This window comes from Notechis scutatus, chromosome 7, assembly GCF_049901735.1.
Source record: "Notechis scutatus isolate UNSWTSFEM ecotype Mainland chromosome 7, rNotScu1.2, whole genome shotgun sequence".
Classification (NCBI taxonomy): Eukaryota; Metazoa; Chordata; class Lepidosauria; order Squamata; family Elapidae; genus Notechis; species Notechis scutatus.
In genome coordinates this window covers 1341739-1363960 of record NC_142015.1, presented here as the reverse complement: position 1 = coordinate 1363960, position 22222 = coordinate 1341739, and the positions used below count along the sequence as shown (strand labels likewise).

The following is a 22222-nucleotide window of genomic DNA, read 5'->3' as shown; positions in this document are numbered from 1 at the left end:
CAGTTTAACTATCTCCCCACAGCCACTGAAAAAAACCCTATGGAATTGAAATGCCTTTGCAAGATGGTGGCAATTAAAGCCGTATCACGTACTGATAAAATGTACTTTTTATAAAAGTGTTAGGAACACATTTATTGTCCTGCTTATTCTCAGGTAGAGCAAAAAAACAACAACCCATCTCTTCTCTGTTTTTTTAAAAGTAGTAACTGTAAATACAGATAGTTTTTTGTTCCCACATTACAGTCACAAATAATATACCCAAACTAACTGCTAGCAAACCACATTGTGCCCTGTATAATGTTTTATGAATTGTCTTATATAAGATTGTGAATTGCCCTTATTTTTTTGTGAACTGTACAACATCTCTTCCTGGGTCTTGTTTGATCTTTTTAACCCGTTCACTCCTGAGTTTTGACTGAAAGGTTAGTTGACCAAATTCTAATAAACAACAGGGAAATATATTTTGCAAGGGGGAGGGGTTGCGGACGGGACAAGGGAGGAGCAAATCCAAAACGATGACCACCCTCTGCTTACCCAAGCTTTCATAGAAAGCCTCCAACAATTGAGTTTGAGAAATCTATCTGTTTAGCCAGGGGAGACTCCATCATTCCATGAGTTAGGAAGAAAGATCAAGGGTGAAGTTGTGAGTTTATGTTTAGCCAACTCTAAGTGCCTGACCCCCCCTCCCCCTAAGCCCAATTTTTCCTTCCACCAATTGAGTTTGTCTGTTTGGCTGCCTTCTTCTCAATCCACCACTACAGTCTGACTCATGGTAAGCAAAAATGGCCCAAGGCGGCAGGATTTATAGCATCCATACATTGTGCCGCTACTACAACTGGTTTTTATCCCAGTGGGCAACTCCCAGTGGGCACCAAGAGGCAAAGATTCACTTGGATGATCTGGAGGATAATTTCACAGCATAGATGTGATTTGGGCATGTTATGTCACAAAAATGTCGCTTCTTAATTTGGCTGGCTAGACTGTAATAACAGCTCCTGTCTGACGCCTCCTGTTTATAGAGGATGGCTTCTAAGGCAGAACAAGAGGTCTCTTTATAAACAAAATGTTCTCTACTTACCCAACTAGCTCCCACAAAGTTTCTAGCTTTTTCTGAAGGCAAAGGGCAAAGTCATCCTCCTGATTTATTAAAAACTGTGGTCACATTATTTGACCTTCTACCATACCCTGAATTTCTACGGGGGGGGGGGAGAGAAAAGCTGTTTCTGAATCCAGAAATCTTTACCGATGCAGTTATAAGAAATACACGTTTTAGGCACTAGGGCTGTTCATCATACTAAGCACTATTTATGAAAGAAGTTGCAACCAGTCACATTTATTATTTAACTGTCATGTACTGATAGTTAGGGTTGTAAATACACCAAATGCCAAAACTAAATGGACTTCATTACAGCTAAACACAATATGTGAACGTGCCCTTAATTTTTTGACCTTAACTCTGAAAGCCTCTTTTCCCAGAAATTTGGAAATTCGTGCATGTTCACAGCTCCTCATTTGGAAAAGAGTTTGGGGCACTGCCAAAATACCAGGGCCTATCTCAAGTAAACTATGATTATGGCTATACATGCCATTGCCTATTGGCAGCTGAACAAAATAGCTCAGTTCTGAAAATTAGTAACACATTTCCCTCTTATTTAATATTTCACACCACTCATGATATTCTAGATGCAAAATGAGGAAATGTCTAATTTGAAAAAAAAAATCAAATTCCTGTTCCGCTGCTTTTATTAAATGTGTTTTATCTTTGGAAAATGAAAACCAAAATTTAATATAAGTTTAATGGCTAACACATTTATTTAAAGGGATTCTTTTTTGCTCATAATGCGATAACAACACAGAATCTTCTTTGATATTTCTGGGAACCAGAATATTAATTTGATTCCAAAAATGCTGTACTTCAAAGCAAAGTACCCTCCGGCATGATGCTTTGAGTCACTGGGATTGATCAATCCGACATCTAATTAACAGATTACTTTTTCTTCATGCATGCCAATTATTTGGGGAATACCTTATTGCTATTTTATAAGGGCTTGTCATCCTCTGAAATGCTTTTACTTATATATTCTGCACTTAGGTTGGGGAAGCAGTCCAGCTAAACTGCCTTTATATCATCAAAATCATCCACCAAATTCCGATTACCAAAACGTGGGTAAGACTTATCTGGCAATAATTAATAGGAAACTAAATTTGCAAAATTATTTGCTTTCATAGTTAGCTAGTGCTAATTATGCTCAAAAGAAAGCCATCTTAAATAATTGTTTATAAAACCTGCTTCACTAATCATTGTTCATAAAGCTTGGTGCAATTTATTTAAAGCTCACCCAGTAGGTGAAGCAATAACGAAAACTAAGCTTTTCTTTTCTTCTCCTAGTTTATGAAGAGTGGCATGTATATATCCTATTCTATGGAATGCAAATTAGATTTCCCGTATTCTCCATTCCTGAATCCTTGGCACTCAGCTCAGCTAAATCCAGGAAGCTCTGAGGGCCCCACCCCCCAAAATCCCCAACACCCTGCCTGGGAACACATCCTGTTCCTGCTGTTCCTCCTTGGCGATTTATTGCCTCTGAACTTGAAGGTGTTGCAAAATCATCTAGCAGCCTCAATATGTAAATTGGCCCCTGAGGTCCCCCCCCCCCCACTTTCAGAATCTCCTCCCAAGAGCAATTTCAATGAAATTCTTGTGGGAAGAATGGGGGATGCTTGTGTTGCCGAAACTGGAGGAGAACCGAAGGGGAACTTCCCCTGAAATTTGCATCAAAAAACCAATTTTTTTCCCCTGTCTTTCCTTCAGGCATCTCCTACAGAATTAAAACCATCCTGGTTGTTCTGTAAAGACTCCCTCGTGACTGTTACAAATCAGAGTCAGCCTTTAAAAAAAAAAAGTTTCCCTCCATTTCGGCTCTTGCCCTGAACGACCAAAGGCCCGGAAGGAAAGGATGGTTGCTCACCTGTGTTATTACACTTCCATTTGTCCAGAGAGAGGATGGCTCTAGCGGGAGCCAAGAATGCAAAAGCACTGGCCTGAAACAAGGGTAACCTGAAAGAGGCAAAAATCCACATTTTACAACACTGCCACAGCACGCAGGAAGAGTCACCTGTTTCATGTTATCGTTACTAGTTATCTCCCCAAATCTAATCTATCTAAGAATTTATTGCAGTGCCCATGAATAAGGATACCAAGTAATATAAGCAGTTAAAAATTAGTGTTACTCTATAGTTGACCAAATCACAAAACCAATAAAGAGAACAAGGAACAGAGTTGACATCAAGCAATGTGTGGACTCATTTGATGGTTTCTGAAAAGTCATAAAGACCTTTAGGACAACAACGTTCATCAATGAAACAGAAATATTCTAGAAACCTCCCTCTTTATCTAAACCAGGGTTCTCCAAACTGGGCAGCCTTTAGACTGGTGGACTTCAACTCCCAGGATTTCCCAGCCAGCATTGAGAGTCGAACAATTCTGGGAGTTGAAATCCACAAGTCTTAACGCTGCCCAGTTTGGAGAGCCCTGATTTAAACAATAAAGGTGAATGGGACAGAGAGTCATAGTATTTTACTACAAATCACTCCAAGGGCAAAAACTATTTCTTAGTTTTAATCTGTGGAATTCTATATACCTTAGTCCTGGACAGTTTTGGGATTACCTTTTTTCCTGCATTCTTCTAGATGTTAGTAAGGCTGTCTGGCTAACTCTGGTAAGGCAGAGAGCATACAGAGAAAGCAAAGCTGGCAATACATTTCTCTTAACCTGTCTGGCTTTTCTTATATATCCAGTGTCTTAAAATGACAAGACCCACCCTTACAGGGATCCTTCCTTCCACAAGAATCCACAGAAACTGCCCCAATGGTGCACAAGGTAGAATCCTTTACTCCACTGGTTTGCTTTCTTTATGACTCAATTTGTTCTGGGATGGCAGATTAGAATCAAGGTTTATTAGCCAATAAATCATACAATCAGCAGAAATCAAAGGGCATGATTCATTCCCTTTGGGGGAAATTGGCAGCTCCCACAAGGTTACAGCTTAAGATCCTTGGCACTGGAATGCCAAGGATACACCACCATGTTGGGAAGCCTAATTTTCTCTAGCATCAATACTATAGCCAAATTTTGTCCAGCTGCAGTGAAAATGAGGCTACAACTGACACACATTCCTCAGTTTTGTAGCTTAAATGTATGATGTTCACTTTACTATTTGTTTATTTGATTATTTTGGATACAGTTGATCTTCCTTCATAACTATAACAGTTTTTTGGAGGGGCAAAATCATTTCACTTAACAAACAAGATGGGTGAGAGACATTACCTGTTTGCCTTTCACATTAAAATGCTTTGCAAACGCTCATAATAGTAAAAAAAAAAAAAAAAAAAAAAAGGAGTGCATCCGGAATGATCAAATAACTAAATAACTGTGGTGTAATCACTGGATCATTACAGGAACATCTACAAAGAAAGAAAGCTCCACTTTTTACAAGCAGACTTCCCCTTCTTGTAGGATCCCTCCCTAAAATGATTGATTTCAGCCCGCTTCAAACTTGGCAACTTTAGGATGTGTGGATCATTCAAGCCTAAGACTTCTTCAGCCAGTATGCAGTCAATATTTTGAAAATAATTGCAAAGGATTTGCAAAACCAGGCTGTTCTTCCTTGAAGGATAATTCCCCAAATTATTCCAGAATAATGAATTTGGTGGCAAACCAGACAGAATCTGCTTAACAAAATAATTCCAAGAGAAGCCATCCGATTTCTGTTCCTACTTATGACAGGTGTCCTCTTTTGTACATTTCTGGTACTAAGGAATAGAGAGGCAGTAGATGCTTAGCAGAACCTGCTTAGTTCTTTTTAGGAACAGCTCGATGAACTAGAGAGGGCTTCGCTTGGCACACCTGTCCTTATGAGGAGACTCCTAGTTATCAGTAGCTGGTAATGGTTTAGGGGCTGAAAAGCAAAAAGGATGCTTTCTTTTCTGGCATCCATTTTCACGAAGACGTTCCGTATAGCACTTTTACCCCGCTTCTCACTGCTTTACAGCCCTCTCTGTGCAGTTTACAAGGATCAGCCTTTGGCTGCCAACAATTGGGGTCCTCACTGGGTCCATTTCTTAACAATCTTTATTGGCTTTCTGGTTTTTGTACCATCACATTGTGGGTTGATAAAAAGGACCAAGCCATAAACCTTATGAGCAAGCAAAAATACTCAAATTTGTTTCTTTCATAAGAGCCTCTTTTTCAGACAGCCTGTCCTAATTCAGGAGACTTAGAAAGATATTGAACGAATCCTGGAGGTTTTCTTTGGGCTGGTATCCTTCAATAATCTTCATTAGTTTATTTAAACTGACCTGCCTTTCTTATCCTACTGAGTCACCAATTCCCCACCCGATGTTCTCTTTTGTAGGTCAATATACTCAATATTTTTTGAAAGAAAGACTTTGAAATGAAATCATACTTGGAGGGGCTTGACCTAAAGCAAAAGATGACTGTGTTAATTCTTTTGTTATGTTTCCATGTTGATTTTTAATATCCTGCCTAGAATAAATATAATATAGATGTAGGTAATTAACATGCTTTGGCCCTTGCGAGAAGGTGAAAAGTGTACGGAGTTTTTTTCTACAGTAACAAAAGACTATAACTGGATGGAAAATTCTATGCTCTTAATACTAAAAGAAATCAAACACCTTATTTTGCTTTGATCGTTAATACCTAATGCCATAGATAATAGAAAAACGAGAAAAGTTAAATATATGTTTTAAAATATGTAAGTCTCCCACTAAAAGACCATTTTACACACTGTGTGTAGTTCTGCCTGTTCCCAATTTTGAGCCCAAATCAACTCCAGCAACCATGCAGAGAAATGTTGGTTAGGTAGGAAATAGGGTATCAATTGTCGCTGTTCTTTGGGGGGGCTGCCTATGGGCTGCAAAAGTGCTGGCAGATCTTGGTTGGCCCGGCACATTTTTCATACAGAACAACAAGAGTTGGAAGGGACCTTGGAGATCTTCTAGTCCCACCCCTTGCTCAAGCAGTATACCGCTCCCTTCAAATGGCTGGTCCAATCCCTTCTTGAAAGCCTCCCGTGATGGATGGAGCACCCACAACTTCTGTTCCCCTGATCAACTGTTCTGACAGGAAATTTCTCCTTAGTTCCCGATTGCTTCTCTCCTGGATTCCTTTCCACCCTTGTTTCTTTTCTTGCCTCCTGGTGTTTTGGAGGATAGCTTGACTCCCTCTTCTCTGGGGCAGCCCCTGAGATCTCGGAAGACTGCTATCATGTCAGCCCCTGGTCCTTCTTTTCCCCAGACCTGACATACCAAATTCATGCAAACCATTCTTCATATGTTTTAGCCTCCAGCCCCCTAATCATTCTTCTTGCTCTTCTCTTCACTCTTTCCAGAGTCTCAACATTTTTTTTATATATATATTGTGATGACCAAAACTGGATGCAGTATTCCAAGGATGATCTTACTAAGATTTTATAAAGCGGTACTAATACTTCACATGACCTTGATACTGTCCCTCTGTTAATGCAACCTAGGATTGTGTTGGCTTTCAGAAGATGAAATGTTCAGCCCTGACAAGGTCAGCTCCACCATTATCCAAAAGGAGATGTAAATCATACCAAGTGTGTTTAATTAGTACATGATTGCTCCTTCTAACCATGGCAGGACACAGCTTCTAGAGAACCGATGCACAAAGTTGGATGTCAATGAAATGTTATTACTTTTCACCCCATAGCACATTGCCAGCCTCAGATAATATACAGGCAGTCCTTGACTTACAACCATAATTGAGCCAGTAACTTTGCTGGGAGCGATGATGGTCTTTAAGTGGGTCATCGTGTGACTGCACCCAATTTTTCAATCTTTTTTTGCGGCTGTTGTTAAGCACACCCACTATGGGTTATGAGGTGGTTTTTCAGGGAAGTAAGTGCCTGTAAGAGTAATGTATCCTATTATCTGTGCTGAAAGAACGCTTGGCCATCCCTCTGATCACTGCATGGAAATGAACGGTGCCTGGAGCATCAAAGTGTCTTCAGTCCTTCTAATCTCTGCTGGAAGGACTTCAGACGCCAGGAATAAGAAACGTATCTGGCTGAGAACTTGGGGAGCAGCTGCTAATTAGAGGGGACAATTTAGGCACTACTTCAATTCCCTTGGTATAATTTCAGTAATGTTTTTCATTTTATTATCACACTCAAATATGACTAATGTCTTTAGTTTTGCATATGATCTGCCTGTTTCCTGAATGATTTAATGGTTACTAATTTATTATGCTTTGAATGAATGCTACTTGGCAAGTGGAAATTTTGAAATATAAATGAGATAACTTTTCTTTTTAAATTTGTTTACATAAGCTAAATAATTCCATCATCGTTCTGAAGGAGCTTTCTGAACATTCATTCCTCGTAGTTAGTCCCAATCTGCCAGAGAAGATAGACTTTAACTCCTATCATCTGTAGGCCAGACAAGGAATAAAGGATGTAAACTGAACAAGGAGAGATTCAACCTGGAAATAAGGAGAAATTTTCTGACAGTGAGAACAATCAACCAATGAAACAGAAGTTGCCCTCGGCAGTTGTGGGAGCTTCATCACTTGAGACTTTCAAGAAGAGACTGGAGTGCCCTCTGTCAGAAATGGTGTAGGGTCTCCCGCTTGTAGTTTGGACTAGGTGACCTACAAGGTCCCTTCCAACTCTGATTATCTGTTATCTGTTATCTTTGCCAGCATGTTATTATCTTTTATATATACCGTATACCTATCCTTTCTGTAGCAATTAAAGGAGGTTTACGCAGACCTCCCCTTTACTTCAACTCCCACAACCACCCTAGGAGAGGAGCCTAATCGAAAGGCATTCTTTGAGCCTCACAGTTGAAAAATGCCTTGAAGTTGGTTCTCTCCAGGCAAAGTATTATGACTTCAATCAAGATATAACGCTGTCCATCATTACTGCCTGGAGTTCATGGGGAAAGTTATAAGCAGTTAACACATCACCAAAAAGTAACTCACCTGCACCCAAATGTTGTTTGCAACAAAGTTGTGATTCCAACACAGAAAAATATGGTCCCGATCAACTGGCTGGTGGCCCACTGATCAAATCCAACACACATTGCATCTGCTAGCAAGAAGGGCACCGCTATGGTGCCACTGAAACAGGTCAGGTAATGCTGCAAAGAACAAAGGGTTGTTTTTTAATCAGGTATGTGTATGCATGTACCTTTGTAAATTGCTTTCCCTACGTTTGCAATACCATTATGATTAAACCAAGACAATAATAATTCTGTAGGAATAGTTTTATCCATTAGGAAATGATCATTATCTTAATAAAGAAACTCACTTTGACGATCTTGGTTAAAGATTAGGAAACGGCAGTGCAAATCAAAAACTAGCATTATGCCATCAAGTTCCCTAATACTAACTAAATTCTATTGGGGAGGGTCCAGAGACCACAGCTCAGTTACGGATTCAGACTCTTTGTGCTGAAGAATCAAAATCTCATACCTATCAAAATGGTCTCAGGACAGCAGAGTTTGTCAGAAGTAACCCATTTTAGATTGGATGGATCAAAAGTGTTGCCTTCATATGAAGCAGTTTCCAGTCTGCATATGGATATTGCACGAAACATGAAAAGCCCCCATTTTATTCTCTTGAATTCTCCTCACAAGGACAACCACCTCTGTGGGCTCCATTTCCACGGCCAAGCCAGGCCACTCACCGCTGGACAGCTGGTCAATGCACTAGGCGTCTTGGCTCAGCTCTGCACTCAAGCGGCTTTCAAAATTACAGAAAATTTAACATTGGCCAACGTAGGCTGGCATAAATCAGCTCCGGCATATCACTGCATAACCTCCCACTAACTTCCAGAGTCTAAGATCCATAGGAAGCTGAGCTGTACACTAAAAATAGAAAGATTTGCTCGAGGAGGGTTGATTTAACATGTTCCTATATCGCTCCTCCACTCTGTTCAAGAACTGGGCAGGAGAATATTCTCATGGAATGCATCCAGGCTGACAGCCTCCCTTCCACCCTGTTGCTCTTCAGGGCATCCAGACAAATCTCCTCCGTTAGACGAGAAGCATCCTGGCTGCAAAACGGTAAAGGGTGCACAACCTGGGGACCCGAGTGAAGTTCCCAAGTCAAAAAAATGTAGGAGGCACATTGTACATTCCTAAACAATTTTGTAATTTAGGCCCCCTTGCAAATGTTTTGTGTGGTTTTTTTTAAAATAACCTGATGAGCCTTCATATAGTGATGCAGAAATGATTCGTTCAAGAAGAAAATACGATGGTCAGAAACACCACCCCCTTGCTCTGATAGACCCCACACATTTCTGTTCAGAGCAACAGAGGAGGAAACCAGGAATAAATTATCTGCGGTTTCTTGCTGCCTGAATTACCCTGCCAAACATGAGTGCTGGGAAAGCGTCATTCCCGTTAGGTCCCTGCTAAGTCATTCTAAAAATAATACTTTAAAATTAAATTCTGGCTTACTTAATTGCTCGCTTATATTTCAATAAAAAAAGCATATTGGAACAAATTGTACCTGCAACCCCAAGAATATGCAGAGATACCATGGCGGAACATCCTCAATTGTGTAGATCATGTCCGTCCTTTGTGCGTCTGAGCTTCCGCTGCTGTCAAGGGTTTCTGCCAGAGAACTCTGTCAACCATTAAATTAGCCACCATTTAATACCACAGTCTATTAATAGGTTACTGGGATACGTCTGAGGAGATCTGTGGCCTTCTGCAAAGCACTATCAGTTCACATAGCCAAAAAAACAACAACCTTTTACTTTTCTAGTAATCAGCTCAACTACATGGACGCCCCTCTCTTTAATGTAACCGACCTCTGCCTTTACATATAAGCAAAGCATTATTCTGTTCCTATGATATAATCACCACATATCCTGTGCCAAAAGAAAAGTGGGGCCCAACTGTTTACACAAAGAAATGTAGATGGTAGATTAGAGGTTAAGGGATATTTTCTGGAAAAAAAGAGAAAGATTACAGTTGTATAAGATAGCCAGACTCTCTGATTTATGAGAGCACTTTACTGTTTTCTAATGAGCTTTCCTTTATTGCAATGTATATAGCTTTGCTAGAAATATAACCCTAGGCGTGGAAGGGACCACTTAGTCCTATTCAACCCTCATCTCCACGCAGGAATCTAACCAAAAGCATAGATGTTCATCCACTCTCTGCTTGACACCTTCTGTAACAGAGACCCCACTGTTAACATATAGACACATAATGTGGAATACCACTGCTGATTGGCTTTTCAGATGAATTCCTCTTAATTTAAAAAAATGCATTTTCAAATGTTTAGTCAAAATCTACCTTCCTAAAACTTAAATCTATTGTTCCGTGGTCCTGCACTTTGGATCCCTTGACTCTCTATCTTATTGTTATCGAAAGTATGCTATCATACAGCCCAACCCCACCTCAATTATCCTCTTCTTAGGACCAAACATAATCCCTTTCCTTAAGCTCTCTTCAAAGGACTGTAGTTTCCAATCCCCTGAACCTTCTCTGAGTCTGCTCCAGTGTGTCTGACTCCTTCTCAAGCGGCTCCTAATTGGACACAAATACTTCCCCTAATTTACACCCTATAATTCTGCTGATGTAAGAAAAATGCTATGTGCCTCGTGTCAATCCCATCATGGTTGGAACAGATTCAGAGTTTAGGGAAGACAATGAGGTGTAAAGTTTGATAAACACTTCTATGGCAAATCTAAGTTTTAGAATCCTTTTTTAGGATTCTTAGTTGGAAAAGGCCTCATAAACACTCAAAAGAATTATGGCAAAAACTACACCGCAATCAAATATAACCAAACCCAAAGATAAAGATAAAGATTTGTGTGAGAACATCTGCTTTACACGTACAGGTAATTCTCACTCACTAATCACAATTGGAAGCTGCAACTTAGTCGCTATGCACTGAGTTAGTTAAGAGCAACCTCACCTGATCACATCGACTTAAGACACTAGTTCCAGCTGCAGTTGTTAAGTGAACCAGCACTGGAAAGTTAAAGATGGCATGGCCAATACTGACCTAAATGATCTGATTTGATTGTACCTTTCCTTCACTTCTATGAAAGACCCCAAGGCACTGTTTTTCTGCAATTAGTTACTGGGATTTTTCAAGCTCAAGGTTTACTAAGGCTTTAGACTGAAAGTAAAGAACTTCCAAAAGGTACAAGAGGTCAAATTAAATATGTTGAAAGTAAATAAGCAGTGACATGAAAGATCAGCAAGGAAGACACACAACTCTCTTTCCAAAAGTAGAGAGTAGCTTATTCTTTAATAATGAAGTTATTAATCTATAATGCAAGGAATTAATTACTTATTGAATGCAGTACGCTTCTGAAGAGGAAAAGAAGATGGGTCGATAAAGAAGAGCAAAGAGTGTGAAGCTCACAGTGAAAAAGTGTAAGCTTGGTGTTGCAGACCAAAATAAGTATTCATTGCAAATCTCAAAAGGCCGTAACTTTGTATAGACTATGGCACCATTTTTCATATAAATGGTTTTAATTTGGGGGGTATTGAAGGGCCATGAAAACAGGAACACCACTTAATACCTTTTATTGGCAGTAGCCCTTGTGGGGGTAGTTTATTTAATTTAGCAATTTCAGATTTTGCTGAAATTTAGGTTTATATAACCAAAGTGCTGACTTAATCCTTACTTGATTGCAGAGTATCTTGTTCTCAAACATGACTTGACTTTTTAAGCCCTGAAGCCACATGTCCGCTGTGATTTAAGTAGCACATGCAGCTTCCTCCTCCTATTTCCTCCTGTGTATATGCCGTGTTCATTATCAAAGGGATTAACAGGACATCAAACAAAGGAGTATTTTTTATTTCACAAAAGAGCATGTTCTGAAGCTGCCACTGTAGCTGTAGCCACAGAACCCTTCCACAGGGCATGGTACCCATGGATCCTCCTACAACAGATGTCAGTGGATTCCTACAAGAAAGAGCTAAAGGCAAACTCTCAGGTCTCCCACCTCCTCTGAAGACCAACTTTTCAAAGAGTTGGAAGGAGAATGTGCACAACAGAGCTTATAGAAAACCTATGCTGCAAGGTGCAGCTTTACCTGGGAGGAATTTAACCCCAGAAAATAGCTGTCTGTTTGGGTCTCATTCAGTATAATACCTAGACACAGATGCTGCCCTTTGAAAATAATGATTTAGGGCTTAATGAGTTGAATGAACATAGACAGTTGCATTCAAACTACAGTGAAACAGATTCAGGTTAGTTCTTTGGAGATATTTCCTGATGGTCAAGAATGTCAAAGAGTGGAACAGGCTGCTTCATGAAATGGTATGTTCCTTTTCCCTGAAAAGCCATCTGCTGAAATGCTTTAGACATTCCTGCACCGAATGGAGAGTTGGATTAGATGACCTCCCCAGTTGTTTTTATTTTTTCGCACTTTTGCTTTCTTTCTTTCTTTCTTTCTTTCTTTCTTTCTTTCTTTCTTTCTTTCTTTCTTTCTTTCTTTCTTTCTTTTTCTTTCTTTCTTTCTTTCTTTCTTTCTTTCTTTCTTTCTTTGCTTCTTTTGCACTTTTGTTAGTTAAATTGTAAAATTTTCAATTAAAACTTTCTTTACAAAAAATAAATGGGGGTCAATCTAGCCTGCCTTATGGCAATGCATGAATTCAGTCGCTACTTTGTTTAGCACCCTCCCTCCTCTCAAAGCTAAGATTACCAGGACTGTGGCTGGAGACAGACAGCTGGTCGTCATGTGTGGAAAGTGAGAGTTCCTCTACAAGATATTATAACTTCTGTTTGCTTCCTACACTTTCTTGAAATATTCTGAACTTTGCAACATTCTAAACATGGCAATATTGGATTTACCCTTTCAGAAGATTTAGGCTAGACCACACAAGCTGCTTACATCAGTGTTTTTTAACTTTGGCCTTTTGAAGATGTGTAGACTTCAATTCCCAGAATTCCCCAGCCAGCTTTACCGGCTGGGGAATTCTGGGATTTGAAGTCTACACATCTTCAAACGGCCAAAGTTGAAAAACGCTGGCTTAAATCATTCAGTAAAGTACATTTAGGGGTTAAATTTTGTTGACAAGTTCTACACAAAGTCCTGGCCTTGAAGCCTTTTGTAAAAGACAAGAATTTTCCCCACAAATAGCAGAACTGAAGAGGGAGGAGAGACAAAAACCTTTGAAGCTTTTATAACCCTGTCAGGGTGGAGATTACAGAATGTGAAGAATCCAACTAAGGGCACTGCTGGCACCCAATCTGCAACCACAACTGTCTTGTGATTAATGCCTTACTGGGACCCCAGGGCAGAAGCCGTCTTTGATTGCATTCGCTTCATCTCCTTGATAAAAGGGAGTGGGTAGTCTTCATATGATATGAAGGCGCTATTACTGGAACCAATGATACCACAACAGGAGTGAATGGGTGAGCTTTGTTTCTCATTATTATCAGCCTGGTTCTGATTCATATTCTTCTGTAGTTTATCAGAGCCTGCAGTCTTATAGAAATGTTTTTTTTTTTAAAAAAAAAAAACTTGTCCTGGTTGAGAAAAGATTGGGAGTGCCGCCTTCATCTATTTTTATCTCCAAACTTAACTGCATTCAACAATCAGCTTCTCAAGTCTTCAAGCTCCTCCTTATTATGATGGCCAGATAGAAATGTTGGCCCTCCTCTAATGATTCTGTTCAACAGAAATTAGTTTGAACTCCATAGGACATTGCTAGCAACCAAATTTGAGCAAACCCAAATTTGAGTAAATCAATTATGACAGTATATATCAAGATGGTAGGTTTAATCGTTAATCCACTTTTTAAGGTACCTTTTCTGCAATTCCATTTTCTGTAGTATAGATTGCCATAAGTTCTGTGTCTTCTGTATCTTGATCGCCACTTGAGGTTGCTCCTCCACTTATTACAACCTAATATATATAAATATATATAATTAAGTAATACGCTAAAATAATTTCAGAGTGTATCATATAATCTTGTATAACAGAATATTATATTTTTAAACCAAAACACAGAACATGAAGTTTACAGAAAAATGTTTGGTTTAGCTAACTCATTGGGGGATGAGAAGTGTCAGTCAAAAATAAAAATCTGATAATGCAAATTTCCCAAAATTACAAGCAAACTATCTGAACTTTTGTGTTATTTGGAGTGAAGAATTATATCAGATTTTTGTCTGTTGCATCCAAAGTTAACTGAACAGGGATTCTTAAAAGCAAGATGTTTGTTATTGTAAAAAATACTTTTAGAGAAACAATTGCTATATAGAAAAGTATATAACTACAATTATAATATAGATTCTAAATTTGACAAATAAATAAACAATTCCAATATAATGTATAGTTTTTAAATTATTTATAAAATACTAAGTGTGCAGCTATGTATCTATACTAAACTTTTTAGTTTAGATTCTTTTTATTTATCATGAACCTTTCACCCAAAGTATGGTATTTTTTATTTACATTACCTTAGTTTTTATATTATGCAAATGCTTTATTTTTAATTCTTAAACATGATGCATAAATTTACACATTTATATCCTTGCCATTTCTGGCTGCTCCATTCCCTCAAGGATCTGAGTAGTGCATTTCTGTATCATTTTCATCTCTAGGATAATCTGTGGTGCAGCAACCAGGACTCAAATGACCTTCAATGAATTGCAGTCCTTCAAAGAAGCTTTGTTATATCCTTAGGGATAGCTGAAAGCAATCTTTTTAATCTCATTCAGAGAGATAAGACTGTGGTGACTTGAGCAATCCAATTAGCCAACCCTATTGCATCAGTTTTCTGAACAAAATAAGTCTTTCATAAGCAGTTATCAAATTCATTTTATAAGGTTGGAATGGCTGTTCCTTTTAACTCCTCTAGCCTTCAACAGAACTGATTTACCCAGACAGCTTTTATAACACTGTCCTCCTTCAGAACACAGCAATCAAAAGCTTTCAGAGGAAGCACCTGTCAGAAAGGGATTGTGACATCAGTGAGAAGCACATCACAAGACACTGCTTATCTATGCTGAATTCAAAAACCTGCCCTGTAAAAATGTATTTCCATGACTCCTTTCTTGGAGAATTAGTGCTTAACCCAATATGACTTCTAAGGGACACTGCTAGAGATGAAATGCACCCGCCTCACGATACTACCAAAAAGCAAATTAACATTTGTAAACATTAACTTACTGGCAACGTAAAGAAAGCAGTGTGCTTGGCTTCATCCTCATACTTGGCCTCTGCTGGGTTTCCAGTTTCTACGGATTTTGAAGTAGTGTTTTTGCCAATCCCCATGGTTTTCCAAAATATTCAGAAAATTGAATTGGTGACTAAGTTATATAGACAGACGCTGAGTTTTCGGTAAGAAGGAAAGCACCAGGGAAGAGCCGTATTGGGATACTTTAGGTCCTGCACACCTTCTGTCCCTTTATGGTCCCTAGAAATGAAAAAGATGAAAAGACATTTGCAAGCATTTCACAATCCTCACCACGAGTCAAGTTCCCGTAACTGATTACTTACATCATGAATATCATTCCGTTATTAAGATTTCCTTCCATAAGGTAGTTCATGACAATTTCCTCCCAAATTATTTTGGTGATACCAATTGATTGATTATGTGACATCAAGTGGTTCTCAATAGATACATTATCTCCTGGGTATCTATCATAGGATAGATATCAATAAAAATCTAAGAATTAGAAGATATCTGGTAGTATCTTTTCAGACAAAGAGGCTTTCAGGGGCTTCAGTGTGTTGACAGATTCCTCCTGGGTTTTTAGACCAGAGAGGTCAGCCAACATTTTCTATAAAGGGACAGAGCTCACTCTTCCATCTCTGCAACAGGGGCTGGCAAGTCCACAAGCCAAGGCCTCCACTGCCCAAAATGCCATGACTGAGGCTTGGGCCTTGGGTTCAAGTTAATGAATTCTTAGTTTCCAGATTAATACGAGTTCAGTAGGGAGAAAGCAGGGGATGTTGGGAATGAGAGTTCTGAGGATTAGATCAGATCAGATCGGAGCCATAGGTACTGTATGCAATTTTACTCCTCTTAAGGGTGCATAAATATCTCCTGTCATAAAACAGCAGTTTAATCAAGAACTGACTCATCCTCTGGCCATAGAGACTTGGCCCTTCCTCGCAACTGAAGCAGCAAGTCATAGCCAATCAGCCCCATGCTTCGTTTCCCTCTGACAGGGACAATGACTAATAAAAATCTGTTCTGAAATGAAGTGAAAGCAGCTAACAGAAGCAGGGACAGAGGTCAGAACAAATCACACAAAACGAGCAAGAAAAAAAAATGTTCCATTCAAAAAACACAATAAGTGTGATTTATTATAAAAGGTAATCAAGAGAATAAATCTGTTTATTGGAGAAACTGGAAAACTAATCTATTTCCAACTAGAAACTGGAAAACTCCAAACAGAAAAAGCAGCGAATAGCCCTGCAATTAGAAATAAATTCCTGGACAAGCTCATACAAATTCCTAAGCAAACAAAGAATGTGCCTTCCCTTCTTCCAAAAAAACTACCTACTGTAGAAAGAGTGAATGAAAGGCATACTTAAAAGCAAGAAACAGGCAGAAGGTGGCTCCTTCTATAACACAGCAGAATTTTTATTCTGCAAAGTCAAAGGAGCCCTTTATGGGACAGCAAAGAGGAAAAAAGGTGATTCAAATATCTGCTTAGTCACAATGACAAAGCTCATCACTCACTATTTTAAAAAGACCTTCATTAGTGAAACAACTGAGTAAATCACAATTGGCTCAGATTACACACCAGGCCAAAAGTAAAGAAATCACATGGTGGCTCAGAGAATGAGTGAAATCCCCCCCCCCCCCCGCAAGATCTTGGGCCTGTGCCAATTTTTGGAATCTTGGTGGGCCCCCACCCACACATACACAGAGACCTTTTTTCCAAAGCCACATGTTGAGTTCACACAACAAGGAGCACCTTTCTCAAGCCTGAAATTTCATGGGGAAATGACAGATTGTTGGTCTGCTTACAGACTGCAATTTGTGAAGCCCTACAGTTAGGGACACCATTGAGTTCTCACAACAGAATCACTCTGTCAAACTGAATTGTCACCCCTGACAGTTCTCATATAAATTCCTGTGGACAAGGTTAACTTTTACTTCTTGTTTCTAAAATAGCAGAAAGTTTATGCAACCATACAAACATCTAGCCATCCAGAGATGCTTAGGTTTTTTTTTTTTTTTACTGAACAAGTTAGCAAAAAATAATCCGGAACGTTATCCTCCCAATTTCTGCATGAGAAGAGATGGGAGGGAAAGGGGGAAAGAAAACAATTGGGATTAATGTAATAAAATCGAGGTGGTTGCCAGCAGAGCAAGCAAAGAGGTAAGAAAAACTGGCCTCAGTATCAAAAGAGGTTTAGGTTGGCCAACAAACCAGATTCAGTTTGAAAGGTCTTCACAGAATGTCCCGATTAGCAAAACAAAAGCGCTCTGAAGTATGCTGAACAAGCCAAGCGGATAATTGGGCAGGATAAAACGACAGCCAGAACTTGCCAGAACTTAATTCTGCACAACCAAAAAGTCTTTTCATTTTCTCTCAAAACAATTACTTGAAAAGAGGGAACTTAGAACATTGGTCAAACTAAATGGTTCTTTCAGTCCCCGTTTCTTCATTTTTGAGAAGACCAGGCAGAGAGGTTACAACAAAAATTTCTCATCAAGGTTAACTGTCAAAAGAGGGGATTTCGGTGCCTCAGATTTTTCATAAAACTGAATCATCTTGACTTTGACCCCCCCACCCCCCAAAAAAGGGACAGCACTGGCTGTCAAGCCAAAGAAGCAAGGAGGAAGATAACTTTAGCACCAATCTGGGGTACCTAGAATATTGACCTCAGTCAGAAGAATTTCTCAGCCTGGTTTATAACAAACTAACTAAGATGGAGTCTATTTGAAACCCACCCACCCCCAAGTTCCCCAGAAGCTTATCTATACATTCTGCAAAGTCTTGGGAGATTCCTGTATTATAGGCAAAATGCAATTAAATGCTCAGCTTTACACCTGTGGATCGGATGGCTTGCATCTGAGAGAAACTCCATGGAAGAGGGAACACTGAGCGGGCAGTTCCCTTTACTGAGGCAAGCTGGAACAGGAGGAAAGTATACAGGACATGTGTGTGTTCTGTGTCCTGTGGCCTTCTCCAGAATGCACCACTATCTCTTTTGTTCCAAGAAAGTCATACAAGTGAAGAGAGAAGGGCAGGGCCCCCCATTAAGACTATTCTGATGTGGTTTTCAATTTCAACAGTCTATTATCTCTGATTTGTAAAATCAGGAAAAGGGGTTTCTTTTTTACCAGTGGTCCCTAATTCAGCTATGACAGTCCAATCCTCAGATTACCTTTAAGCTACTTCTAAGAATAATTAAATATTCATTGTGGATATTTATTGCCTTGGTTGTTTTTTTTTTTAAATTCCTTCAGGTTTTTATATGGTATTCTTTATGCCATCTTTAAAGGGACATTCTTATGTAGCTTGTCAGCGACTTTATTATGTGCTTGTTTATGATAAATATTTTTTTACATTCTGCCCTTAAGGCAGTTATAAACAACATTAGCAAAACAAACTATTCAAATGCAATAAAACTGCCAAGTAATCTACATGATTTGTCATGACATTACTAAACAAAAGGGAAGTATTAACCAGCTTGCAGTTCAAGGGTCTTCTTATTAAACAGAAATACAGGCTGAGTAGGACATCCAAAAGAATATTATGTGAATGCCCCAAACCAGGAATTTACCAAGAGCAATAGGGCCTCTTCCTCTGATTGAGGAGTAGAACACTTGGGGATGATAGTCGGTCCCGACCACAGGACAGAAACTTACTCCCAAATGTGACAAACAGAGGAGCAGTAGATCAAAGAAAGACACTCTGGTGGAAAAATATCACTTACATAAGCTGTATGAAACCATCTCACTCCAATGAAAGATACTGAAAATAGTCCCTTAAGCCAAGCAATAGTCCAGAAATCAGAATTCAGCAATGGCTCACTATAACAATATTCCTGATGAGACAATCAATCAACAATCAAAATAATCTAGTTTTTTTAAAATTTTGCCTATTTGTTATATTTTAAATTTTATATTTCCTATGTTCAAATCTTCCTATCCTTTTTTCCTCAATTGTTCTTGGCATTGTACTCCAAATTTCCCACATCAATTTCCCACATCAGTCAGACAGTCTTAATTTTCTGTCTGTTTCAGTTCACCTAAGTACTGTACTTAGGGTTTCCCTCTACCTGATGCCCTGTTTCTCAATGAGATGGACCACAGCTCCCATCCTCCACCACAGCTACGCCACCTGACTCATTTTTTACATGTAGATCCCCCGCCCTTCCTGCAGCTCAGGGCAATTTACCTGGGGATCCTCCTGTGAGCTGGGTTAGGTGGAGGGAGAATGGGTATCCTAAAACCACCCCAAGGATTTCTATGCCTGGCAGCAGATCCGGCCTTGAGTTTCTTCAGCCCTGTTCAAAGTTGTCATGCTTTCTTAAGATGGGGGAAGCTGTAACTTGGCATGGCAGAAAAAGCTGATTCAGAACATCTAAAACATGTCCTGCCCATTAATGGTGAACTTTAATGTTTAATAGGAGAATCAATACGGAACAATGGTGAAGGTGTTGGACTAGTCCCCTGCCAGTCACAGAAGTTTCCTGGGCACTTTGGCCCAGATGCTTCACCCATAACAACACAAGAGCACACAATAGATACAAACTCAAGGTTAACCACACCAAACTTGATTGCAGGAAATACGACTTCAGCAACAGAGTGGTCAATGTCTGGAATACTCTACCTGACTCTGTGGTTTCTTCCCCAAACCCCAAAAACTTTAACCTTAGACTGTCCACTATTGACCTCAACCCTTTCCTAAGAGGTCTGTAGGGGGCGTGCATAAGCGCACCAACGTGCCTACCGTCCCTGTCCTATTGTTCCTTTTATATTTTTTATATGTACCCATTTCATGTATTCATAACTATGTATATACTTATACCTATTATCTTGTAAAGCGATTGACAAATCAAAATAAATAAATAAATGCTCCTTCTCAGACCAAGCTACTTCCTGAAGTATTGTTGGTAGGAACCAAAGGAGGGAGAACTTACATTTGTCACTATCAGCTCTGGAAAGAAAAGCAGCATTTAAATCTAATAAATAAATCCCATAACATGGATAGCAAAGGTGAGGCTGAGATGAGAAATTTGCCAAGGCACATTTTTAAAATCATAGATTGATCTGTTGCATGTTTTGTTTCTACAAAGCCATGTCATTACAAGAATCTTACAAGGTATTTACAAAAATAATATATGATACTGATTTATCTCAAAATGCTAAAATACACTGAAAATATTAATCAAAAAGTCTTTTTCCAGTTATGAAAATCCATTGTATAAAATATTTTTAATATCAAAATTTAGCATTGCATATAAACTGCTGTTGGCATCTCACTAGTTGAGTGTTTCATCTGTATTACTTATATATTTCATTCAATAAATTATCTTACCTTAAGATACTAGCATGGATATGATTTATGCAGCAAAAAAATAATCATCTGCTTCCTGCCAGTTGTTGAACTCTTTTATGGCAATAGAACAATGATGAAGGAATTTAAGTTTTGTATAACTATTGTATAACTGTATCCAATCAGAAGTAAGTGTTTTATATAACACAATTGCTTGAAAATACCAAGACACACCACATGGTCACATGGTATTGTATAAACCTCTGACATAACTATAACACTTTCTAAGTATTAAAGTAGCTGTTTAAAAAATTGTATGAACAAATTACGAACAAGTTTTGTCATGTGCCCTGAAAAATAAAGTTACATATTAGAGAAAATTCGGGAAGAATTATGCCAACTCCGTAAAAACGTTTCTGCAGAATGAGAATCATTCCAGCAAATGCTCTGTTGCTAATTTCAGAGAATCAAATGAACAGCTGAAAGAAATGTCACAAGATCAGTAGGATCACGACTAAAGTCCCATAAGACAGCATCTATGCCATTGGAGTCCTAACCATGTCTTAAGATGCTGTCAGAAGCAGCTGTGTGCAAGTGAATACAAGCAGTTTCTTTTGCTATTAGTGTCAATCTTCATCAATTAAAACAGAGGTAACTGCTGAACTGATCTTTTATATAATTTGTAGCTGGGTTAAATTATTTTTTCCTGGCATGGCGTTAAGGAGCAGCAAGCTTACAACTAGTGCTTTTCCACAGATTTCAGTGCCAGGGATGGCTCTGCATGGACCAGGCAAGTTATAGTGGATGTTTCCAAAGAAGCTATGTGGACAATCGCACAGGCTGTAAAAAGGGAATCCTGGATTTAAAAGCCAGGTGTCTGTCTTAGTCCTGACAGTTTGGATAGGATACTTTCTTGAATAAACCACAAATGGATGTGTTGCCACAACCAGGGAGTCAAAATTAACTGACTTGGTTATTGGAAGCCAGACTAAGTAATATACAATTGCTGTGTATTGCTGGGATCAAGAAGCCAAGTATGTTGATTTAGAAGTAGCACAGAAATAGCACTTTAGAAGTTAAGTTACATCACAGTGAAAATATGATGGAAGAACACACACGAGAAGTGTGTAAAAAAAATCCAGTTGGGAAAAAAATAACATGCACATGTACATGTACACACACACACACACACACACACACACACACATACACACACACACCAAGATGCATGAAAGTTTAAAAGAGTACTCTGGGAAAAAATATTTTATATTTCTCTACATTCTCAAAATTTCCCTCCCTTCTATAGCAAGCACTTTTGAACAAAAGTGTGGGTGAAAAAGTGTTTGGGCAAAAATAGATGCATGAGGACATCAAACTAAAGTTAGGTTTGGTAACCTACATTTTCTATACTTCAATCTCTCCCAAAAAAAAATTGTTATAGAGGAAAGAAAGAGGAAAATTATGTAAAGAAATTGTGCTAACCAGACAACTTTTATTACTGTTTTTTAAAATAAGGATTGCTGGCACATAGTATATGCAAACACCACTTTCTGGAAGTGTTATTTTCTTATGTGTGCCAAATAGTCTTTATTTTTAAAATGAGTTTAGGGTATATAGCAATAAAAAACCCTATCATTTAGCATTTTTCAAACCAACATTAAGTACATTTGAATCCCCTCCAATAAATAATCGAACTTGGATCTTTAGCCATAAAAATATAGGTAGTCTTGG

General features: G+C 38.8%; 1 protein-coding gene across 3 annotated transcripts in view; it reads right to left on the bottom strand.

Moving 5' to 3' along the window:
• Positions 1-22222, bottom strand: part of SLC23A2 (solute carrier family 23 member 2) — a 54555-nt gene that overhangs the window by 19792 nt on the left and 12541 nt on the right. For all 3 annotated transcript variants that reach the window (XM_087969872.1, XM_087969873.1, XM_087969874.1), the window contains exons 2-6: positions 15195-15441; positions 13827-13925; positions 9557-9673; positions 8024-8181; positions 2970-3058 (exon numbers count right to left, since the gene is read on the bottom strand). In XM_087969872.1, the coding sequence (XP_087825998.1) occupies positions 2970-3058; positions 8024-8181; positions 9557-9673; positions 13827-13925; positions 15195-15299 (568 nt within the window). In that variant the 5' untranslated portion in view covers positions 15300-15441. The remainder of the gene's footprint in view (positions 1-2969; positions 3059-8023; positions 8182-9556; positions 9674-13826; positions 13926-15194; positions 15442-22222) is intronic.